At 31.2% G+C, this 26557-nt stretch overlaps 1 protein-coding gene across 1 annotated transcript; it reads right to left on the bottom strand.

Annotated features, from left to right (window-relative positions):
- Positions 1-943: 943 nt before the first annotated feature.
- LOC111419751 (ER degradation enhancer, mannosidase alpha-like 2) lies at positions 944-23947 on the bottom strand. The gene is made up of 6 exons (XM_071194696.1): positions 23468-23947; positions 23264-23410; positions 22902-23054; positions 22689-22842; positions 16618-17784; positions 944-7236 (listed from the first exon to the last, which is right to left on the bottom strand). Exons 1-6 carry the CDS (start codon positions 23590-23592, stop codon positions 5977-5979), a joined length of 3006 nt encoding a protein of 1001 aa, XP_071050797.1. The 5' UTR covers positions 23593-23947; the 3' UTR covers positions 944-5976.
- Between the last annotated feature and the right edge of the window lie 2610 nt (positions 23948-26557).

Below are 26557 nucleotides of genomic sequence, written 5' to 3'. Positions count from 1 at the left end.
CAAACTAGACAAAACACAGTTGTCTTACTAGTAGAATAACATAGCCAAGATTTTTGTAGTAACTGGCCATTTCAAATTTTTTTCTGAAGTGAGTATTTGAAAATGATCGATTTTGGTCTTTAAAGAGTCTTATTAATTTTGGGATCTTTATTTTGAAAATTAGTCATCTCATGGGTAAGACATTGCTCATGTGAGTCATATTTTGGCGATATTTGTTAGTATTGTTTTTGGTTTCGTTGCTATGGTAACCAACTTTGTTATCTTAAATGGAACGCATACGTTTTTTGCATATTTTGATAGAGAATATTTCCTTCTATCTGATGAACATATCATGTCATAAGAAAAAAAGCATTTTCTGAAAATACGAAATCAGTAAATTAAAAAGGGGGGGCGCTTCATGGGCTGCAGCCCATAGAATCCACACCTAAATCTGGGGCTGAAACCGGAAAGACCAAAATGGAAAAATCAGCACTTCATTGGTGTTATATGAGGACTCTCTGCATAAGAAGATTAATGAAAACGAGTAATTTCTGGTAATAGAATGATAGAACATGGAAAAACTAAAATTCTGACAAATGCAGAAAAGTTTTCAAAAATATATTACTAAAAAGGTGAAAGAACTAGAACTAGATACATAACCAGCAGAAGAACAGTGGGACAACATGATGCACAACAAAATGGCAGAAAAAGATCAACTGATAAATATGAAATTTTCGTGCGTGGAGGATGAGACACAACACTTTTCTGACGCGATGTAGCAGCTTTTTAAAGATATTATCCTCTTCGAATTAATCAGAATAGAAAGGTGAACTGAAAATGCAGGAAAAGAGACGCTGGAAAGACGCGGTGAGATGACACACGGGATTCTGGGACTTCGAAGTTGGAGAGGAACATAAGGGCTGTCCTTAGGCTGTTGTGCCATAGAAGAAAATAAAAATAATAATAAAATTTTTTATAGTAAATTTTTATTAATATTTTTTACACATCAACAATGCATTTTTTAGATAATCTCTTAATAATTCTTCTTTTTACCATAGCAAATATAAAAATATTTGACTCGTTACGGGTATATTTATAATTTACAAGGATATTTTTCGCTTTTATAACTAAAGACTAAAAACCGTCGCTTGTATACATATTTACAATATACAGGTGTTTATTTATTCATTTTTTTCTGTGGTACTAAACCATTTTTAATACATATTCTTTTTTTTTTAGTTTTTTTTTGTACTATTAGCGCTATTTTTAATTTAAATATCGTTTATGTAGGTAGAGCGATTGATATATTATAGGGTGGCGGGGAGAGGGCAACATTGATATAACAACGTTGATATGTTCACCGAAACTTATTCCGAAATCGTACCCAAAAAAGAGAAATAAAATTATATTATACATCAAACAAAAAAAATCTATTTAATAAATACATAATAATTAAATTAATTTATCTTAAACTACTTCTTATTTCTTTTACAAATGTTTGGACCTCTGTTTATTTATTTTCCTTTTTTTAGTTTTATAAATTTATTAATGGAAGAGATAAATTATTCGGTTATAACCTAATTAGTAAAAAAGGGAAAAAGAAAATGCCACCTAATTTATCACATATAAAATTTTTTTTTCTTAAAAAGTAACTTTGATATTGAAAGAAATAGAATTATCTTGTGATCAAAAATGATTAGGGGGTAAAAAGTTGTATCATATCTACGTCAATATAAACGAAGTTTTTTGTATATGAGTCATCTATTTTCAATATTGGCCATCTCTACAATTTGTCTAAACTTAAGTATAAATACCATTGAATCTACGCCTGTAAAACATTTCGAATCCAAATCGACTATTTTATTTATAAAAATGGCATCGTCCGTCGAAATCTAATCATGTTGTAAAAAAAACAACCTAAAGTGTTGTAGATGGCAAAAAGATTCCAATTTTGTTGAACACCTTAATAACAAAAAAATAGAGTGGAAAGTGTACTAAAACGTTCTTTTGAATCAGGAGTGCAAAAGATTAACAATCTGTTATGAGGTTTATTAAATTTTTGAAAAGTCCTGGTTGATGTGTGTTCTAAATGTCTAGAACTGGAAATGACAAAAACAATTAATAACAATCGAGAGGGTTCACAGGATTCTTCACATTCCTTAAATATGAAAGAGTTGGAGTTCTCTTGCACTATCTTTTGATTGCCAAAAAAGTATGTCACTTCAGAAAGTTCAAAAGCAAAAAGCATATTTTAGCTAACAACGAAATATCATTGCCTGCAGAGTAGTTCACAAACCACAAATAATGTGTATATGTATATTTCTTACTGGTATGAAATTGAATGACCAAAAGGTTCCAATGAGATTGTTAGCGCCGATGGCTATGGTGGTCAAAAATAAAAATACCATTCTCATGTATATGAAACGCCTCCATACTGGAAAAAGAAGCCTGATAGAACGTTCCTATCTAAAAACGAAAGAGCTACATCGAGATTTAAAGTATCTAAGGTACTATCGGCTTCACATGTCATGAACCATAAACAGAGATGCGAAAGGGGCTTTACCTGCTTTGGGTCGAGTGGGTAGAACTGAGAAATGCGCTTTTCGCATCTTTGTCAATGGTGCATGACATGTAATGACGATATTACGATTGGTGTTATTATTTAGTGCAAATGTAATTGGAGATTTAAGCTAAACCACTCTTAATATACATGTCCGAAAATCCAAGAGCTCTAAAAGGAATAAATAACAGTTTTGGTTTAATAATCAATTTTGCTATGAAATGAAAGAATACTTTTGGAAGAAAAATTTGGTTCAAAAAATTCTGCATCTCTTAGATAACGCTTCCTAATATCTAGGTAATATATCAGAACTCTCTGAAGCTGTAAAAATTGAATATCTATGTAAACATACAACCGCATTATTCAGCCCTTTTCATTTAATCCTTTCACTGCTGTATCTATAGCAGTAAACACAAGCAGACCTCAAGTAGTTAGACCTCAAACACAAAGCAAAGAAGGTCGGGCTAAATATCATACGTATTAGTAGGAGTAAATATGATTCAAAATAGCAGTGAAGAGGCCAAAATAAAGAGAAGAGGCATCATGGGATATAAAGCATACTTTGCCATGAACCATACATTTTGATCAAAGGACATCTACCGAAATACAAAAATGTGTTCAAAAATGTATAAAACCATAATCATGTGAGATATAGGCTAGCTTTGCAAAGAAAATTCTAAGAATAATATTAGGAGGGTCAGAATTGACGAGGAATGGAGAGTGAGGTTACTGCACTATCTCAGTATGCAAGGCTCTAACGGTTGCGATGGGTTGCCGAACCTTAAACGGAAGAATGCAAGGAAACAGGAGAACGAGCAGACCAAGGACACGGTGGAATAATGGAGGATGTCAAAAACCTGTGTTTCTAGGAATGATCAGAGAGGAAATTTGAAGGAAGCCAAGGTTCGAAGTTGGGCTGTAGCGCCATGTAGCTACAGCTACAAAGATTTCTATAACAGATTTTGAATGAAAAACACCATAAAGTTCCATAAAAAATACTACAAATAATGATTTATCGCTTCATTTTATAGAAAGGTATTTTCCAAGTATATTCCCAAGCAACTAATGAAATGAACCAATTTGTGTGTTCTAAACATAAAATATACTTGGCATATTTGGGCAAATCTAAATATTTTCATTCTTAGAGTGTAAAATTACTTTCCAAGTATCCTAGTTTCGAGAATATGCTCTAATTGCTCAAGACGTCCGAATCAGCAACACCGATTTTCATGTTTACTTACTTGGCAGTATTAGAAACTTCATTGACATTGAAAGGGTTGAAGCTTATTATTTGTATTATTAGTTTCATTAAATCGGTTTTAGTGATTTTGAAGTTTCTTCAGAATCATGGAATAAACTGAAAGTCATAAACTGTCTGATTTTTACTCTTGCAACTAGCAACAGTAGCTCTGAATTTCCAGAAATTAGACAAAACATGAATTGCAGCAAAAGAAGTTGGTTTTGATTGCTTTGAAAAGGGCTGACCATCTTTTTGAAAATGACCCAACTAAGAGTGTAGTGTAAACATTTCTTGTGGTAGTAATATCGTTATATGGTCCTATAAAGAAGTGAAGAAAGGTACAAAGCAACAAATTTTGGACAAGTAATTGGAGGAATGCTACCAAAGATGACTCAAAGCTACCAGGATAATGGCATTTTAAACTTAACCCGGTTAAAATAATTATTTTCAAAAAAAAACAACTTAGCATGCAGAGATTGGGAGTGACAAAGTGATGATAAAAAAATTTATTAACATCCTAAACACTTTTTTACATTGTGAAAAGAATTGAGCAGAAAAACTGCGAAACTCAGCAGCCACAAATATAGAAGAGGAGGACCTAAGATGTGAGGCATTAGAAGAAGTGAACACTGTAGTTTAGTTTAATGTGCATCACCTGTGTTCTTAACCCTAAGCTAAACTATCATAAAAATTACGAGTTCAATAAAAATATATGTACAGCAATCTGGCGCTGAATAAGAAATAAAACTAGAACTAGAAAGTTTCTTAACCCGAATTTTCTAGTTCTAGTGTTAGTTCTACTTCTAACAATAAACTAGGGGACTTTAAAGATGTCCAAAAGTGTCCAAGAGCTTTCTAATGGCCTCTATAATTATCAAATAGTGTTTAAACGCTTTCTAGACCGTGATAAAGATTTCCAGATGATTTTTAAAGATGTCCAGAAGCGTCCAAAAACTTTTTAATGATTTTTCGCTCGTCTTTCCAGATGGCTAAACCCGAATGTTTCTGGTTCTAAGTCTAGTGTGTCAGTTCAATAAAGATATATTACACAACAATTTGGCGTTGAGTAACAAATAAAACTAGAACTAACACTAGACCTAGAACTTGAAAGTTTCTTAAGACGGCTAAACCCGAATTTTCTAGTTCTAGTGTTAGTTCTACTTCTGATAATAAATTAGGTGACTTTAAAGATGTCCAAAAGTGTCCAAGAGCTTTCTAATGGTCTCTATAATTATCAAATAGTGTTTAAACGCTTTCTAGACCGTGATAAAGATTTCCAGATAATTTTGAAAGATGTCCAGAAGCGTCCAAAAACTTTTTAATGATTTTTCGCTCGTCTTTCCAGATGGTTAAACGCGAATGTTTCTAGTTCTAAATCTAGTGTGTCAGTTCAATAAAGATATATTATACAACAATTTGGCGCTGAGTAACAAATAAAACTAGAACTAACACTAGACCTAGAACTAGAAAGTTTCGGGTATAGTCGTGCGTCTTCAGACTTAGTTCAATAACAACATACAATCTAGCACTATCTAGTGCTTACTAGAATTGTCACTAGAATTAACACTCTATCTAGCACTAAAATCAACATCGCGGAAAGTGCTGTGTTGATTGCGTTGAGGACTTGTAATTTCCAAATTTGACCTAAAAATGTTTTCAATGATATATTTTGACTAATTGTATTCATTAATGTCAAAATTTGTATCTAGAAGTATTTGTTATTAAATTATTTTTCCAGTCGTAAATTTTACAATAGTTTAGCTTTCTAGGGTTAAGTTTATTTTATCTATGAAATGGCCCGTATTGAGACTAAATGATTCATATCAATAAATTATTTCATAATTTAAAATAATAATAAAGAATTTTAAGTGATAACTTTTAGCTGCTAACTTCAAGCATATTCATTTAAATTCATTTTTGATCACACAGTAATAAACCTTGAATTAAAACTTAAACATAAAGCGCAACATTTGATAATTACCTAAAAAGTAAAATTCTATTAGGAAAAAGTATTAATTTTAAAGAAGAAAGACTGTACACAAATAAATTTATATCACCCAGAACAATTCAAAAAGAAAAAATAATAATAAGAAAAATTTAAAAATTAAATTCTGTTTTATCAACGGTACAGAAAAAAAAACCAACAATTTCGAACCGTTATTAAAACAAATTAATTTCTATAAGATATTTACCGGGATCATAATTCATCTTTTTTTTCCGTTCGAATTTTTTTGTCATCACTTTCCCCTTCTGGAAGATATTGTTCATTTATACTTTCCTGTGGTAATATCACTTTATCAACGTTATCACTTGTATCGGTTGTAACAACTAAATCATCACCAGTCCGCCGTTTTAATTCGTCCATTACGTTCTTTTCGATTTGGGTAAAAAACGCTTGAAAAATCGTATTTAACGATTCCATTTTTTTCCCATCGTATTGATGATCCGTAGGAACACTTTTAATTAAATCATCATCTTTCTTATTAAACTCGATGTTTAATTCGCCTAATAACCATTCGGTTTGTTTGAAAACATCGTGCGTTTTCAATTCTTCGCTGGTTACACCGCTTAAAGTCTGATAATAAATTTTTAAGATATTAACCGGAACGAACAATTCTTTGCTACTTTCCGAACTAAAAATTGGCAGTAATAGTCCTTTACGGATTTGACTCCATTCGGGAGTCGATTCTTCTTCTTGATTCTCTTGGTTTGATTCTTTTTGTTTTTCTTCTTCCGCTTTTTCGTAAGTAACCCGTATTTTATCTAAACCAACGTCAGCCTTGAAATTACCAAGTTTGATGGTTTTAGTGAAAGCGATTCCGGTGTGTTTATTTAAAAATTCTTGGACGGATACTTTTAGTTTTTGAAACATAGATTCTTCCTCTTCATTCGGTGGGTAAACGTTATGTTCCGATTTCCATTCACCAATTGTTATTTCAACTTGTGGATCTTTCGATAACGTTAATAAAAGCTTTGAGGCATCTTGAGAAAATAAAAACACTGTTGGGATTTTGATATCATCCGTTCCATCACCCGACATTGAAAATAACGGTGAATTTTCTACTGTACTTCCCGGAGTGTTATCGATAACGATCGCCGCGACAGCCCCCGCTTTTTGAACTCGACGAGCTTTATCGACAAACATACAATCACCTCGCTCCATAATCGCTATTTTACCTTTGATTTGGTTATTTGTGGTTGATGGTAAATCGGTGCATGCTCTTATCGGATTCACTAAAATCGTTGTGGCCGTTACCTTTTCAGTACCTCGCAAATTTGTTCCAAAATGTGAAGGACCCGCTTGAAGAGTCATCGTTTGTCGCTCACCGTTTGTTAATTTTATGGGGAATGAAACTGCTTGAGGTGCAGCGTCACCTTGTTGTTGTTGTAATTTTGATAATTCTACCATTTCTTGCATAAAAAGTAAACCTTCTTCTGCATCGGCAGATGAACGAGCCTGAAAAAATAATAGAGTTAAAATTTTACGAAACTAAACCTAAATATTTTGATTTCTTTAAATTTTCCTTTTCTTAAAAAATAATGGCAGTAATAACACAGTAGGAACCCGCTCAATAGTAGTTAAATAATAGTATAATAAACGAAAGATAGGTACGTTCTTTGTTCCGTTATGGATAGTTCTTCGTTTCAATCTTTTAATAGTTGCCCGGCGCAACAGATTTTTTGCAAGTCGGTTTGGATGAATTTGCAGCTACTCGGAACTGCGTTGGGCAATTACTTCTTTTACAGTAAGCTTATGTCTTGATGTAAGATGTAATTAGGTACGAACCAAGGTGCGTAACATATTTGTAGAAGAACTTTAGACTGAAAACGCTGCAGCTGTAAAATGTTTGATTCGCTAGCGGCGCCCCATAATTGAGTACCATATTCCCAAACTGGTTTCAGTATAGCAGTATACCGGGTGTAACAGGATCATGGTACACCCCCCGTATGTGCTTTAGTTTTGAAGATAATTGATTCAAATTTGGGACATCCTATACACATGATAACAGACACTTTTTGACATAGAATTAATTTATTTTTCAATTCCGGTTTCGCCGGAAGTGACACTAACTTTAGATTTTTAAATGGAACACCTGTATATTATTACATTTTTGAAATCTGAATAATTTTCTGAATCCAATGGTACCACATAAGTGACATTTCAAACGTCTATTTTTTTTAGAATTTAGGTTTAATTTTCAATTTAAGTGTGCCATAAGAGTTCCGTTTTATTCTAATTAACCCGTCTAATGCTAGAAAAATCTAAATTCCGTCATGTTGATGAACTTTATTTGCACATAAATCACGTAATTTGGTATTTTTGGCGGAATTTAGATTTTTCTAGCATTAGATGGGTTAATTAGAATAAAACGGAACTCTCATGGCACACTTAAATGGAAAATTAAACATTAAATTCTAAAAAAAATTGACGTTTGAAATGTCACTTATGTGGTACCATTGGATTCAGAAAATTATTCAAATTTCAAAAATGTAATAATATACAGGGTGTTCCATTTAAAAATCTAAAGTTAGTGTCACTTCCGGCAAAACCGGAATTGAAAAAAAAATTACTTGTATGTCAAAAAGTGTCTCTTATGATGTGTATAGCATGTCTCAAATTTGAATCAATTATCTTCAAAACTAAAGGAGATACGGGGGGGTGTACCATGATCCTGTTACACCCAGTATACAAGGTGAGTTAGAAAGAATAGGAAATCCAAATACCAGAGACACTAGACATCAAAATATGACGATTTAACAACATCCTAACATTTTTTATACAAATGTCGGTGGTTTTCGAGGCACAGGGTGTTGAAAGTTAAATTCCTTTTTCGAAATTGCTTGCTAATTTTGAAGCTTTTTGTACTATTATCATAAAATTTGGTGGTTTTATGTTTTCGAGCATGAGAAATACGATTTTGAAACTTGTTTTGTGATTGCTCGTAGAGGGCGCTCGATACACAAAGCTCCTTTGATAAATCAAATCATAAGTTTTTTTGAGCTACGACCAATAAGAGCTACAAATCACAAAGAGCAATCAATTTTACATAACAAAGGTACTCTTATTTAAATTGTCTAATGTAAGTCTAAGGTTTTCGAATTATTTACATTTAAATGTTTAAATGTATTTTTGCTTCTAAAATTTTTATTTTAATCATTTTATTTCAATAATCATTTTTAGCAACAATAAAATTATTACCAATATGAAAATGCGACGACATAATGTATTTTTTAATAGTGATATGCGAGACATGATTTGTTGGTTTGCTCAAATCAATTTTAATCGTTTAGCAGCAGCCCGAAGATATTTGGAGGTATATCCAAATCGAAGGCAACCTAATCATAACTTACTTAGGAATCTGTACAGTCGCCTTGACGAAACGGAGTCTTTTCGTCCTAAAAGTAGCAGTGGTTCGACAAAAAAACAAATAGCGTCGACGAAGAAGAAGAGACCCTGGTTCGAGTTAAATCCATCTGCAAGCACTCGACGATTAAGTATTGCAACCGGAATAAGCCAATCGCAAGTGCACGCCTACATTATGCCCACTTTTTACAAAATTACGCGAAAATGAAAATTTTGAAAAACAATCACTTATGGGATTTCATGAATCCACATGCTGTGAGGAAAAGACATTTTCAACACGAGTTTAAACTAAATATTTGATGTGGTGTAACATCCAATTTATTTATTTTCGTTTTTGTAACGTTTTAGAGCTTCTTTCAACAGACGAGTAGCCCTACTCAGTTTTTGTTTTAGTATCAGGCGATCGAGGCGAACCTGGCAGACAACCAGGTTTTTCTTAATATTCTTTTCTCTCTAATCATTTTGTTAATATCGCGTGGATAATGAATTACTTTATTATAATGCTTTAGTTGAGGAGTCGATATCCATGCAGCTTTTTGAATACATTTTGTGAAGTCATTTATCGCTCGTTTTCGATGTCAGTTTCATTTTTGAAAGGAATATTCAAGTTTACTGAGTTAACAATCGCATCCTACAAGGCAGTCTCTGTAGTTTGCAGGATGGGTTTCTCCGCCGTTAACACGCATGACGTGGTCACTTCGTATTTGACGGGGAGAATAATAACGCAATGGGGATCTCTATTGCAGTAAGCTTTTGTGTGACCAAAATTTTAGCATCGCTGACATTGTGGTAAGTCTCTCTTAGGTTGAGGAGGTTCGACATCAACTACAGTGTTTAAAAGACGAGTTATTTGATATGTCTTTATTGTTTGAATTAGGAGCCAACTCAACATTAAATAACAGGAGGCAATTTTTATTGCGTCTATGACGTATGGATATTTGATACGCTATTAACTTTATGTCCAAGGGCCTCAATAGCAGTTTTAATAGAGTGCGGAAAGTTAGCCCCCATTTTTTTATTTTTAAATTATTATATTAAAAAACAATCTAAAATAACTCAAACTTTGCTGATTCAAATTTCTAAATGTGTTTTACGTTTAAACTAAAGAAAAAAAGGTTTTTCTGGTTACGTGGACATTAATTTTACAAAATTGTAATTTTCTCTAGTTAAATATATGCCGTTGAAGTAAACCAAATTTGATTTGCCTAGAACTATTACTGAAAAAGTTAGAGATTTCGAAAAAAGTGTTCCCTTAATTTTTTTAAGCACCCTGTATAATAAATATACACACAGTATATATAAATGTATCTCTGTGAGGGTGGGACACAGAGATATTTAGTTTTTAATACATAATGTATAATACAAGTAGTGTATTTTTGTTTGCTGATCGAATAGTTGGATTATTCATTTGTTGATTTATTATTTTTCTTGTTAGGTATGTATTTCGCTGTATTTTTAAGAGGATATGATTTTGCAAAATTAATGTCCACGTAACCAGAAAAACCTTTTTTTCTCTAGTTTAAACGTAAAACACATCTAGAACAATTTGAATCAGCAAAGTTTGAGTTATTTTAGATTGTTCTGTGTTTTAATTCTTATTGTGTAATTAAAAAACCACTGACGCAAGAATTACTGACTGAAACTTCCAAAAACTTTAATTTTCAAAGAGTAAAGTGTCCTTTATAGAGTTGTTCTAGTGAAAATAATAGCTGTTCCAGATTGCTTTAGGTATAATAATTTGTAATATGGAATTAAAAATAGAAAAACTATGGTCACAGCAATCAACTAGACATTTTGGCAGCCAAACCCCCATAATTTTGATTTTCTAGAACAATAACTAGAACAACCCAGAACAACAAAGAAAATCTGATTTTTCCAAAAATGGGGGGCTAGTCAAAAAAAAACCGTTTTTTCGGTTTTTTGTCGCCGAGTTTTTATTTTTTCTATTTGCCACTTTGGAACAATATAGAACAACTCTAGAATAATCTAGAACAACTATGAAAAGTTTAAAAATCAAAAAATGGGGGGCCAACTTCCCGCACTCGTTTTAATATCTATATAATTACTACCCGATGGTAGCAGAATAATCATGAGAGTTATTTATTTGCAATTTAACCTACTCTTTGCTTAAAGTCTTCGAAGTGTAATTATTGAAAGCCGTTTTATTAAATATTTTGATGAGGTTGTTTAAAAAATTTGAGGTTATGTTTGTAAAGTTTTAGGTTATGTTTATCTCATAAACGTCATAAAATAAACAAATTAATATTAAAAAAGTGGTGAAGATTAAATTATTTATATAAATACAAATATCAGATTTCGAAAATAAGCTTAAAAACATATTATAATAATTATAGTTCCACAATTAATTTTATTCGAAAATCATTTGAGGTTATGACAAATAAATTTGAGGTTATGTTTAATCCATAAACGTCGTAAGAAATGTCTAATATCGTTAAAGAAACGTATAAATCAGTTATAAAACACGTATTTGAAAATTTAAATGTTAAATCAGAAAATAAATCAATAATAAAATTAAAAGAATTATGGTTGGAAAAAGTGTTTAACCACCCGGCTGTTAATCGAGGACCAAAATTAAAGCGTGCCTTGCTTATAGACGACATGAAACTGGTGAAGATTAAATTTACCGTTCAAAAACGATTTCGACAACAAGCCCAAATACATAATATGGTAATTACAGTTCCAAGATTTATTATTCGACAATCACTTCTTGGGCATGTTCTATTTGTCGAGGATTTATCTAAGCTTATTGGTGTTTCAAAGGAATTAGCTGAAATTGTGCTACAAAAATTAGTTGATGATCGAGTTAATACTCTTCGTGAAGAAGTCGAAAGGGTTGATAATGAAATTAAAACTCGAAATGATTCAAAACGAAAATTTTAAAGAATACAATCAAGATTAATTTAAGAATATTAATTGTTTTAGTTTATATTATTGAATTCAAATTCAGTTTTTATATGCTTTTAATAATGTTTTTTTATGTTTACCAATGATTTTTTATGTTTGTTTGTTATGTTTTTACCAAATTTATATTAAGTTGATAAAAACCGAAAATTATTTTAATTAATTTCGGTGGTAAGCGCAATAATTAAATAATGTTTTATTTATAAATTTTATTTTTGATGTTATTTTTTAATTAAAATAAATAAACTGTACTTTTTACTGGTTTTAGATTTATTATTTACTTTGTAATTAACTTAATCATCTTCAGAGACGCTACAAAGAATTAAATTATAAATTATAACGGTTTTAAACATGTGTGTTAATTAACGAATATAACCAATTTGAAAAACAACTAAAAATACTTACTGCGTCAAAATTATTATGAAACATGAAAAATTATAATGAAACACATGAACATTGAAATTAAAGAACATCATAAAAGTATAGATTCATATAATAGAATACTGAACTTCATTTATCATAATCTAACCAGAAAACCTGGAATTAGAAGAAATAATAAACCAAGCCAAAGCGTTCAAGATTAACAATCTAAAAGAGAAGAAAAATGATCTGTTAACAAATAAAGGGAACATTACCAAAAATTCAAAATCCTATAAATTCCACCAAAAAGTTACAAATTTATCAAACATTCAATTTTCCACCGACGAATGGAACTTACTCAACAAAGGACACAAATACGCAATAAAACCACAACTACAAGACACAGCAAAACTGGCCATTGATTTGGAAGTCGCTGCTAATAAAATCCCAGGAGAAGAGAATTTAAAAAAAGAATTAATGGAAATCTTGAAGAAGAAAGAAAAAGATCCTGATAACCAGAACAACAACAACAAACAAGAAATTAATACGTTGCGTAAGATTAAGCATAAAATCCGATCAAATTCATTAACAATTACTCAGGCAGGTATAGTAATTCTAGACAAAAGTCTTTATAACTCATTAACTCTAGAGTTTTTTCAACAAAACAACTTCATAGAATTAAATAAGAACCCCACAACCTCATTTCACAACAAGGTAAAGAAATTGATAAAGACATCACAAGATTTCCTTAAAGAACAAAATATTACATTATACAACCTTATTCCTTTGAACGCTAAAATACCATTTGCATACTCGCTCATTAAGTTACATAAACAGAACCTACTCATTAGACCCATCATTTCTTCATTAGATTCAACTACATATACAAAAGTAGAATATCCAAATTTTTACTGCAAATATTTAAAAATGACATACAATTCAAACCAGAATACATCATAAAAAACAGAAACGAAATCATCAATACAATAAAGAACACCACATTACCAGTAGATTACACTATTTTATCATTCGACATAACTAATTTATACACCAACATACCAATTATAGAAACATTACTACTAGTAAAAGAGTTATTTAAAGATGAAATTCGATGATATAAATACTGAACATATTTACAATTTTTTACAGAACAAAATTTTTGTCAGTTTGAATGTAAAATTTATGAATATAAAAAAGGTTTACCTATGGGCTCACCACTTTGCTTTCGTCTGCTTTCAGATATTTTCCTCAATAACTTGGAAAAAGAAATTTTAAATACCAATAACTCTAATATCTTACTTATTCTAATTATCTGGAATAACAAAGAGTTAGACTCAATTCATACTTTCCATGCCTACATTAATAGTTTGCATAACAATATTAACTTCACAATAGAAATTGAAAAAGATGGCAAATTAAATTTTCTAGATCTCACCTTAACTAACAACGCCTTAATTACCTTTGACATTTACAGAAAACCGACTCACAATCAGACGGATTCAGTCATTCCCAAAGATTCTTACCACCAAAAAACCCACAAAGCTGCGGCTTTTTGGGCTTTCATTTACAGATATTATAGTACACCTCTTTCAAACGAAATCAAAAATAAAGAATTAGGCATAATCCATAATATAGCCAAAAATAATGGGTATACAGAATCAGACATAGAATATATTATAAAAAACAACAACATTTAATATATACTCTGTTTTTAAACCAGGAGGAGTAAACGCGAAAATCAGATTTACACTAGGAAAAATCACCAGAAAATATCACTAGATATTTTGGCGGTAAATTTCAATTAATAATTATTATTATTTATTTATTTACTTATTATTGTGAAATTTGTTGTGAACGGCTATTAGCGTCACGATGCATACCTTGTTCTAAAAAGAACAGATTTCACTCAATTAAATTGAAGACGCAAAAGGGTTTAAACAAAATTTACAACAATGACACAAAACTGTCGAATTATCAATAACCTAACTTTCAAATTCAAAATTGCCTGTGTGCAAACCTTCCTCGCATTCAACCAATCACGTGCAAGGTCAATCTGGTGACAAATTTAAAATACTCCTCCTGGTTTAAAAACAGAGTATAGTAGAAACCACGAGAGCTGGCAGTGACAGATCGCTTAAAACTGGTATGAATCAAGATATGGACGTACGACTTAGATTATTTCGCCACATACATTTAAATGTAGGTTATGTTAGTAATGGAGGTTATATGTCAAACATTGTCAAAGATATTATTTAATGATTTTCCTCAAGGACAGTAGAATCTAACAGGACTGCTACATCCATTGTTGTGACAACCTGCCCGCAAACTACGTCACACCATTTTCCACGCCCTGCTGTTGTTATGGTCTATGTGTTTGCTGTGTATTTTTAGAGGTTATATCCTAGACGTATACATATTATTTTTGAAGTTTTATGTTTTTAGACGTATTAATGTCTATCAAATAACCTCTAAAAACAGAGACAGTACACAGTTACCAGGTGTGGAAACCAACCCGTAGTGGACTACAAAAATACAATGGATGTAGCAGTCCTGTTAGATTCTACTGTCCTTGGATTTTCCTTTCAAAGAAAACATTTTCGGCTTATGAAAACACTAACAGATTCATGACAACGCTCACAAGACGTTTCGATTTGAGGTTATAATTATAGAGTTACATCCCTTAGAAGAACAGACGCACTTTTACGACGTGGCCATTTTAATTGTACAGCAGACATATTAAACTAATGCTATCTCTTTCTAACACATCTTACTCTCTAGCGGTTTGTGAACTACGTATGGCATTTATAAGAGCGGAAAACGATGATTTACTGCCAGCTCTCGTGGCGTCTACTATATCAACAAGCTTACAACAAACAAATATAACTAAAATCTATCCATCAATAAATTACCCGGGCAACGTTAGTTTTTCTATTCGCAAAACTTTTCTTAAATATAACGTCAACATTTAATTTAGTAACAATAATACCTTGGGAAAGATTGTAATTAATGCAAAAGATAAATTACAAACACTTGAACAGAATGGTGTATATAGATTAGAGTGTGGCATCTGCGGTGCGACATACAGTGAAATTCCCCTAACTTGAACTTCTATATCTCGAATTATCCTCTAAGTCGAATAATTTTCGTAAGCTTAAGCGTTTGACTAAGTTTCAAATGTGTTTTTATCTCTCTAAGTCGAATTTACCAAAGAATAAAATATTCGAATCCGCTCTGTAAGTAATTTTACCTACAGAATCAAACCACATAGATTCTGGCTCAGAAACTACAGACTCTTGAACCAAAACAAACCGAATGTTCTTATTGTTTCAGAGTCAGATGAGGGTGATGTTAATCTTAAAAATGAAATACTTATCGCTGTGCCTACATTAGATGAAGGTTATTCCTCTCTTAGAAAGCTTGAAAAATTTTTATTATCAAGAGAGAATGTTCCTGATAATATTAATAATTCTTTACATTTAATAGAAGATTTTTTTCGACAAAGAGCGGTTGTCCACTTTAAGCCAAATGAAAATTACGAATTATTTTAAAAAACTTGATTAATCTTCTACTTACAATAATATTAAGGTTTCTGTTTTAAATATACGTATTAGAAAAGTACATTTCTAATTTTTTCCTTTAGAGCTTAAATTCTAATTTTTCTCTAACTCGAATTCTCCATAATTCGAAGTTTTCTTCTGCTCCCTTAGTGATTCGAGTTAGGGGAATTTCATTGTATATTGGAGAGATCGGTAGATCGTTGATACAATTAAAGAACACAAAAATAACCAAAAATCCAACTTTGGTAGACATATGATTATTCATAGCCACGATTTTGACATTAATAAAAATTTGACACTGCTACATAAGCAGAATAAAGGTTTTAAGCTCAATCTATTAGAAATGTATGAGATTAATAAATGTCGAACCAAAAATCAAAATATCGAATGTCTAAATGACCAGATATAATTAAGAGATATAAGATATAAGTTATAATTTATAATTTAATTCTTTGTTGCATCTTTGAAGATGATTAAGTTAATTACAAAGTAATTAATAAATCTAAAACCAGTAAAAAGTGCAGTTTGATTATTTATTTTAATTATCAAAAACTGGTCGATCATGGATCAAATAAACCCTTATGCGTTAGTTATTTTTTAAGTTTTTAATAAAAAAAATTTTGATTTAACTTACCGCTGAAAAAGTATGTAATAACTGCACCCTTCCATCATTTAACGCAATAATACTAATCCCCATATCTTTAATCACCTTCAAATGATTCATATTAGAAGCACTAAATTCGGCAGCCGTAAGTCTTCGTTTCCCAATTCTTCTAGGACACATCCCATCGACCATATTCCTTAAAGGTTTCCTCACCGATTCGGGGAATAACGTCAAAGAATTCGGGCATATTCTAGCGTATTCGTAATAATAATCTTCAGTTTCCTCTTCGATTAAAGTATTATTTTTATAACTAGATAAACTCAACGGTAACAAGTGCCCCTCAGTCGTAAAAATAAACTCGTCCAAATTCAAAATTAAATCCTCCCGATCGGCGAATAACAAATATAGATATTTTAACGTTTCGGCCAATACAAACGAATCCATACGATCTTCTTGCCTTCCTGTACGAACATCGTTTACAGCGGCGTAACCACAAGGAACTCGAGCGTATTTTTGTAAACTTTTTAAAACGTTTCGACCAACTTCGAGGTAATAAGGATCGTTTGTTGCTGTGTACAAAAAGTATGTTGACTCTAAAAATTCGGGTCTTAACGGATGATTACCCCAGTGTACTTGAAAATCAGTCGTAAACGCTTCCGGAATAAATTTATGCCGTTGCATCACTTGGTATAACATCTCGTGGGTTTCAACCGCCGGTTTTATGTCGCCCTTTAAAACTTGCAATCCGGGCCAAAATGCTAATAAGGCATCCATGTAATTTCTTGAATTCGTATGTGGTCGATGCATATGTACGTCTAATAACATTGGACCTTGAGAAATGTATTTCATAACGGCGTTATAATGGCGATTGAAACGGTTTAAATAACGATCATCGCCGAGTAAAATGTAAGCTTTCAAACAGTACTCGTAGTATGAGTCGATTCCGGCCCCAACGCCTGAATCCCTTCGAATCCAATCACCTGAGTGTACGTTTAGAACTGTTCCCATTAAATCGGAGCTTCTATGTCGCATCTTCCATAATTCATCCATCGCCCGATGGGCTTTTTCTTCGAAAATTGGTTCTCCTGTTAATCGTGAAAGAGCTGCCATTTCTAAGATTATCGAACCTGCACAAGCTGTGCAAGTTTCACGGGAAGTTTCAAGTCTATCTCCTTTTATACCATACTTTAAATTAATCTAAAAAGAAAAGAAAAAAAATTAGTACATAATTAAATTTTTATTTATGTATCAAATTTTAGACTTTACTAATTAGATATTTTTATAATATCAGATAATATTCAAAACATCAAAAGGATCTTTAATTACACTAGACAACAAATTTACATTTTTTTAATTTTTCTTTAGTAACTATGTAGTTTTACTTTCTCTTACAGTCGTAATAATAGCAATAAACTAATTTATACTTGCACGTCAAGTTTTGGTACAAACAGTATATCTGTAAGCTTTCTTATATAAAAGTCGCTTTAAAATTCTGTAAGAATCTGTTTTGATCAAAACATTTCCAGAAGTTTTCTATACAAAGTCTCCCTTCTAATAGTATTATAGCAACAATACTCTCAAATTACCATTACTTATTTCATTTACCAAATGATTAACTATATATTTGAGATAACTTTGCATGCGATATTAAGCTCAAGATTATGTTGACAGAAGAATGATAGCGATTAACCTACATAGATGTGATCACCAATTCCTCTCTTTCATAATTAATAATAATAAATCATTTATTAGCACTGTGGGACAGTGCAGAAAAACATTGATAATGTGGCGGATCACCGGTACAATATAGGGACAACAGATGCGAAGAAATTTGAAGTCAACTCGCTTTTATTTTTGAAATAGCCGTTTCGATAACACTACCTCAGTAAAGGAAAAAGTTCCAATACCATCTCTGAAGTGAGTTTTATAATACTCTAGCAAAGACTCGTCTAACTGAAAGTTGTGTTGAGAAGAGATAATCCAGAATTTATTAATTTCATTACAATCCGAGATTAATATTAAGCCATATGACGTTCTTCGATTTAATAATGTTATTTCTTAGAAACATCCATTTATCAGCATTTGAGGTATTGCTTAAAATAAGTTTTCTTTTCAGATTTTAGAAGTTATTGGTATCCAGAGTTTTTCGTTTTCGAGTTATTTTGATTTTAAATTTTTTTTTGTAAATTTCACCATGCTCTGTAAATCCCCATATCCCAGCCAACGTTCATTCAAAAAAGCTCTAAAGTGGCACGATTATTGTTCAGATGCTGTCAAATAGATTGTCATTTGTTGTATCAGAGTATTTTATACAGGCTGGTCAAAAACTGAATTACCGTTTCTCCATATTCAATGGGGAGAAAGTCGAAAATTTTAAATGGAATGCCCCACATTTTATTAGTCTATCCGAAAGGTAATTTAATTCTCTACAACTTATCTATAAGCATTCTTATTCCTATTTATTATAGTTTCTCTCATATTGGTCTCGCTTTTTTTTGGTCTCGATATGTCGACAACTAAGAAAATCTTTATCAATTTGTATATGTATATCCTGTATATTTTATCATATTATGAATAGAATTAAATTTGTTTATACAACCGTTTATGTTACTAACTCATAGCGTTCATAGTTCCTGAGATAGTCAATTGTTTTTCCAAAATGTGTGTTTTTAAAAACGATGTAAAAACGTTTTTCCCAATTTTGCCTTGAAACTATGTCAGATAATAGTCAAAGCCAGTAGGTAAATGATAGTATTCAAAGATATTAGATACGCTATACAGCGTGTTCATAAAGCTTAGTTACTTTTGATGTTTTTCAAAGACTTTTTCATAAGTTTTTTAATTGGAATATACAGGATATATTGTGTGCTGGTTGAATTGCCCATCAAGTTACCTTTAATTAATGATAAGTGTGTCATATATCTAACTCTAGTATTTTTCCTGATATTTAGAATTTAAAGAATAATGTGTAATAAAATATGAGTTATTGATTATGAGTCTATTTTTATCAATTTTTTTTTGCTCTTCCTTTTATTATTTGATAAATATTTTATAATGTAAAATAATTCTGCTGCCAAATACTAAATTTTAATGCGACTTGGTACTTTATGAGATTTAAAAAGATATACATAAGTAATAAAATATGCAATTGTTCTACCATATAATTTACGACTTTAGAGAAAATAAGATGCACATGTTAAGAGATACCTCAAGGTCTTTTATACAGCGCATTAATGCTTGTAGAAGAGAAAATGGGCGGCATTTTGAACAACTTCTAAATATTAATTAAATTAATACCTACTGCATTTCCTTCAAATAATTTAGTAATTAAAAAAGGGATTTATTGTTCTGTCATTTAATTGTATTGTTTGTATTTTTATCACGTTTTGATTATTTATTTATTAAAGTTTTTTTTTTAATTGTATTTTAATATAATATTACTGATTCACAAATGACAGACAATCAAAAAAGAAGAAACAAAAAAAAGTGACAACAAAAGGACAGAATATATTACATTCTGTTACTTTTTTAAGTATAATAATGACATTTTATTACACATTTTTCTTTAAATTCTAAAAAAAACTATTAAAGTTAGACATATAACATACTTATCATTAATTAAAAGGAATTTGATGAGTAATTCAACTAACACACAATATACAGGCTGTTCCATTTAAAAAACTTAAAAAAAAGCCATTTGAAAAGCATCAAAAGTAACTGAGCTTTTTAAACATCCTGTATAGTGTATCTAATATCTTCGAATACTATCATCTACCTACTGGCTTTGACTATTATCCGACGTAGTTTCAAGGCAAAATCGGAAAAAATGTCGTTTTTACATCATTTTTAAAAAGATTCTGTAATGGGCACATTTTGGAAGAACAATTGAATATGTCAGAAACTATGAACGTTGTGAAATAGTAACATATATGATCGTATAAACAAATTTAGTTGTATTCATAATATGATAAAATATACAGGATGTTCCATTTAAATAAATTGACGTACTCTCCGTTACGCTTAAATGGAACAACCTGTATAAGTGAAAATAATTTTACGTAATAGAAAGTGACGAGTCAAACAACTTTTGTATAATTTTTTTTTTGTTTTTCAAACGGTTTAGTAACTATTGACCGCCGAGGTACTAATTACTGACCTGTATATAGGTGTGTCAAATGTCTGGAATATAGCCAATAACTTCGCCATTTGTGGTTTTAAAGAAAAATGTTTCTTCTTTATTAAAGAAAATTCTTTATTAATTGTGGCACATTTTTTGGCGATATTTGCTTGTTTACATTGGTTCTTGTTTCGTTGCTATGGCAACCAACATTGTTACTTTAAATGGGATGCATGTTTTTTTTTACATATTTTGATAGAAGATAAATCCTTCTATGTGATGAACATATCAAATGATATGGTTGTATAAGAAAAAAATGCGTTCTTTGAAAACTGTCATTTCTTTGACATTTAAAACTGCCAATGGCGCTATTTGGGCGCCTACTTTAATTGTAATTTGCTGATTGAATATTTTCAGAAGAAAAAACCTTCTTATTCGTCTGTTCTTCTAATATTCTTTTAGTGCATGTCTTCTTTGGAGTTTAGAATGGTGTTCTGGTAGGCCTTATTCTTTATTTCCATCATCATTCTTACTCTGTTAATTTTACCAGCAACATTAATTGCTTTTAACACTTTTTTTGCAAATATTTCTATTGCTGCTTCATATATTCTACATTTATTACATATACAGGTTATTTCATAATATATGCGTAGGACTTCAGGATGTGATAGCTTGTCCAAAAATTTGAAAAAAAGTTTCTATCAACTTACCCTCTAAAATTCACAACTTTCGAGATACAGGGTGTTGAAATTTAATAAAAAAATTGTTTTTTACGAATATCTCCGGAACCATTTATCGTACAGAAAACAGCGTTTGTAAGCATTTTCTACTCTAATAAGCTAAGTTTTGTGCGAGAATTTTTTTTTATTAAGTCATAATTGGTGAAGATTTTGAAGGAGTAGTGGTTGTTTTTCTCCTCAACTTCTACGCCACTGGAAAAACTACGGTTTTGAGACGCCCATTTGAGCCGTCAATGTTTTCTACACAAAAAAGGTACATGAAGGTCATCTCTAAAGTTGACCGTTTTCGAGAAAAATCAACTTTTATGTTGAACATGGTCAATTTTTTAAAATAAAAGGTTAGAACAAGTAACAAAAGCAAACGTTACTTCATAATTGCAAAATAAAAAAAACTAAGAAATGATACAAAAGATGTCTTTTAAAAATTCTCCAAACCATAAAAGTAACGCATTGCGCACATTTCAGCGTTTGTGTAAAAAATTGTATAATTTATTTTCAACAAAGAGGCTTTAAATTTTTAACAAAAGCTACCTCCTGTCAAAATAACAATTAGTTTGTACCTGCAAAAAGTAAAGTTTTTACTTGTTCTAACGTTTTAGTAAAATAAAATTTTTGTTTCAAAAAATTGACATAAAATGTTATTCAACATAAAAGTTGATTTTTCTAGAAAACGGTCAACTTTAGAGCTCATGACCTACAGTACCTTTTTTGTGTAAAAAACATTGACGGTTTAAATGGGCGTCTCAAAACCGTACTTTTTCCAGTGGCGTAGAAATTGGGGAGTAATACCCCTTCAAAATTTTCACCATATAACTTTAAACAATTTTTTTCTCACACAAAACTTAGCTTATTATGAGTAGAAAATAATTAAATTAAATAATCTCGAAAATGGTACATTTTAGAGGGTCACATCCTGAAGTTCTGCGCATATATTATTAAACACTCTGTATATTCAAAGATTTTCTAGATTAAAATGTAATACTAAGTGTTTTAACTTTCTATGTACCATTTTTGTAACAAGTTGTGATAATAAAATCCACCACTATACGTTTTTAATCTTTTTCCAATCTATTTTTTATAACCTCATTGAAGTTTTTTCAAAATAAACAACAATCTATTCATTTTTAAATAATTTTCCATATCAAATATAATTTATGGACTTTATACTCTTTAACTAAACTTCTATTTAAAGAATTATTTGTTTAAAATGTAAGTGTGTTAATAAGAATAATATTTTTATTTACTCTAGAATATGGAATTCCTGTTGTAGTATTAAAAGCTGGAAGTAATCGATATCCAACATCTTTGGCCATATCTAAAAGTTCACCTTTGTACCATTGAAGGACGTCGGCGTTTTGTTGGAGGTATTCTGCGAGGATATGAGCTGATAAAAGACCACTACAAAAAACAACAAAATTAGAGGATTACAAACAATTTCATGAATCTTTCTTATTTACCCTAATATGCGAATGTTCGTTTCAAAAACGGAAACCACAACATCATTATCAAACGAAACGTTATCAATAACAAGTTTAACGGCGTGCTCAAATTCTTCCAAGTCGCCCAGAATCACCAATGTGTCCAAGGTATCAATTAACGTTAATGAAAAACTAGAATGAGAAAAATGCAATTAATATCAACATGATTTATTGGATATTTGATATTTTAATACTATTTTTATTTAGGTAGCGTGGGAAATATATGCGTGAATGAATTTCATTATGCAACAAAAATGTGTGCTTAAATTGTTGAAATAATTTTTGTTTTTATGCAAGATAAACAAAAAATTTCAAATAAATTCTTTTAGTATATAACTTACTTTCCTAAGGAATCATCAATATCACCACGATTAGGTGTTAATCCCCTGTATCGTCCAGAACAACTTAAAGGCATAAGTTCATCTGCTGGGAAAGCATTTTCCATGTATGCGTTATAAGCATGATAAAACATATCTCTTGCTTCCTCTCTACAAACAAAAAAAATCTTTAATATCAAGATTATGTTAATTAAAGTTAGTTTATACCTTAATTTTAATCTTTCCTCTGTTGACATAGGTGTAAACTCATCTGTTAGGCCTAACGAAACACACACTGATAAAACAACAAAAGGGTACAGCCATCGTTGTAACAATTTTACAGGTAGGTACATCTTATGTGGAGACGTTCGACATTAATCGTCATGAAACTAATAACATATTGCCGTCCCTCGGACTGTATTTTATATTCGAATGCTTAACAAACGGGAGAGAGCGCCTTTCTTATCAGCAACACTGAATATCGTTTCGCATGACGTGTTGATTACAAACCTTTCTATACTCGCAGTTTATTACTATTCACTTTATCACGTTTAATTTTCGGAGATTTTCGATCATTTTTAATGCTTCGATGACGGAAGATTGTTTAACCCAAAAAAAGAATCTGTCAATTATTTACCATTAAGGATGTGGACACCTTACGGGAAAACCTTACGTGCCCAGATGGCCTAGAAATGGGAGGAGCTTTTTGGTTTTTTTTGGGACGTTCTGATACGTTATTGGTCGATAGCTAAGATACGAACCAAAATGCCGATTTAACGGGTTTGAACGTATGCTAAAGAAATTACAAATTCATTTGAATAATCGATTTTGATTTCTTGAAATCATTTTTTAGGTTGGTTTTTAGACGTTTATGTCAAAAAAATTTTGACGTTTCTTAAAAAATAATTTAAATTAACATCAAAATAATTAAATGATGTTAATAAAAAGATAATTAATATAAATAAAATAAGAATTATATTAATTAAAAAGATTTATATTTGAAAAATCAATTTAATTCAATAATTTTTAGGTTGGTACTAAAAATTTACGTCAAAATTTTGACGTTTATGAAATCAAATTGAACTCAACAAAAACTTTAGTTAGTTTAATGGATAACACAAGTTCAATTATTAATATTATGTTATGGAACTCTTGTAGTTTAAGCAGAAACAAGCCGGATCTTTATAATTTTATCGCCGATTCTCCCCAGGATATAATAGTCATCTGCGAAACTTGGCTAAAGAAAACTTTTTTGGTAAGTACTCCTGGTTTTAATATTAGACATATCAGAAGAACTGATGGTTATGGAGAACTCTCCATTTTGATTAAAAGAGGTATACAAGCGGTATAGTTAGACGATCCAGTAGTGATTGAGGCACAGATGACTCATACTCTATACTCTGTGGATTGAGGAGAAAATTCATTTTGCCATGTTCAGGGTGAGAGGTATTACTTTTGTGGCGAGGTATATTCCCCCTGATTTGGAGGTATATTTTTGGATGTTACTGCACATTTGGATGCAGTCCCCCCAATTTTTGGGTGGAATGCGGGGGGGGGGGGGAGCGAAAAAATGCGGGGGAAAAATCAAAAATTCATTTTAATTTAAAAAAATTAAAAATTAATTATAATTATTATTATATTATTTTATTATATATTTTAATTAAAAAAATATATATAATCAAAGAAATATAAATAAACTTAAAAAGACTGGAATAATCATAATCCATACTTCAGCAAAAATTTAAGAATTATACTGGTGAAAAACCAAACTTAAGGGAATAGTCGGGAATACTCTGGTCAGAAGGTTAATTTGCAAGAAAAAGTCTGAAATTGCAATAGTTATAAACTAGACTTCAGCAAAAAACAGGAATTACATTGTTCAAAGTCCACATGAAGTCTAAAATTACTGTTCAGAGAAAACAAAATTAATTATAAACCAAACATGATTTTTCATGGCAATACTTATGTGTTCAATAAAAGAATGCGAAGAATATGTACAAGAAACCAATGGACTTGTCTTGTTATTGCACAGGACAGGAAATCACCAATACGGAAACTTTGCCAATGCAGGATAAGCACAAAAGCAAGGTAACAGCTGCAGAAATGAGGTACCGGGTGGTACAAGATCCGTATAGATAATAAGAGAATCATCCCAAAAAGATGATGATAGACACCCAGAATGAAGTAGCTGTCAGTATCAAGAACAAAACATACATAACGTTGGCAGAAGACTAGATACTGCTTCTAAAAAATTAAATACTGCTTTCTGAAGACTAGATACTGCTCTGGAAGATTAAATACTGCTTTCTGAAGACTAGATACTGCCGACAGGTCTAAATACAGCATCTGGAACACTAAATACTGCTTTCTAAAGACTAAAATTGCTTTGTGGAGACTAAATACTGCTTTCTGAAGACTAGATACTGCTGACAGGTCTAAGTACTGCAAAAGAAAGATAAGATATTGTTGGAGAAAACATACATAACGTTGGCAGAAGACTAGATACTGCTTCTAGAAGACTAAATACTGCTTTCTGAAGACTAGATACTTCCGACAGGTCTAAATACAGCGTCTGGAACACTAAATACTGCCTTCTAAAGACTAAAATTGCTTTGTGGAGACTAAATACTGCTTTCTGAAGATTAGATACTGCTGACAGGTCTAAATACTGCAAAAGAAAGATAAAATATTTTGGAGAAAACATACATAACTTTGGCAGAAGACTAGATACTGCTTCTAGAAGACTAAATACTGCTTTCTGAAGACTAGATACTGCCGACAGGTCTAAATACAGCATCTGGAACACTAAATACTGCTTTCTAAAGACTAAAATTGCTTTGTGGAGACTAAATACTGCTTTCTGAAGACTAGATACTGCTAACAGGTCTAAATACTGCAAAAGAAACATAAAATATTTTGGAGAAAACATACATAACTTTGGCAGAAGACTAGATACTGCTTCTAGAAGACTAAATACTGCTTTCTGAAGACTAGATACTGCCGACAGATCTAAATACAGCGTCTGGAACACTAAATACTGCTTTCTAAAGACTGAAATTGCTTTGTGGAGACTAAATACTGCTTTCTGAAGACTAGCTACTGCTGACAGGTCTAAATACTGCAAAAGAAAGATAAAATATTTTGGAGAAAACATACATAACTTTGGCAGAAGACTAGATACTGCTTCTAGAAGACTAAATACTGCTTTCTGAAGACTAGATACTGCGACAGGTCTAAATACAGCATCTGGAACACTAAATACTGCTTTCTAAAGACTAAAATTGCTTTCTGGAGACTAAATACTGCTTTCTGAAGACT

The sequence above is a fragment of the Onthophagus taurus genome, chromosome 1 (assembly GCF_036711975.1).
Source record: "Onthophagus taurus isolate NC chromosome 1, IU_Otau_3.0, whole genome shotgun sequence".
NCBI lineage: Eukaryota > Metazoa > Arthropoda > Insecta > Coleoptera > Scarabaeidae > Onthophagus > Onthophagus taurus.
Note: the sequence above shows the minus strand (reverse complement) of the source record. Positions and strands in the feature narration are given on the sequence as shown.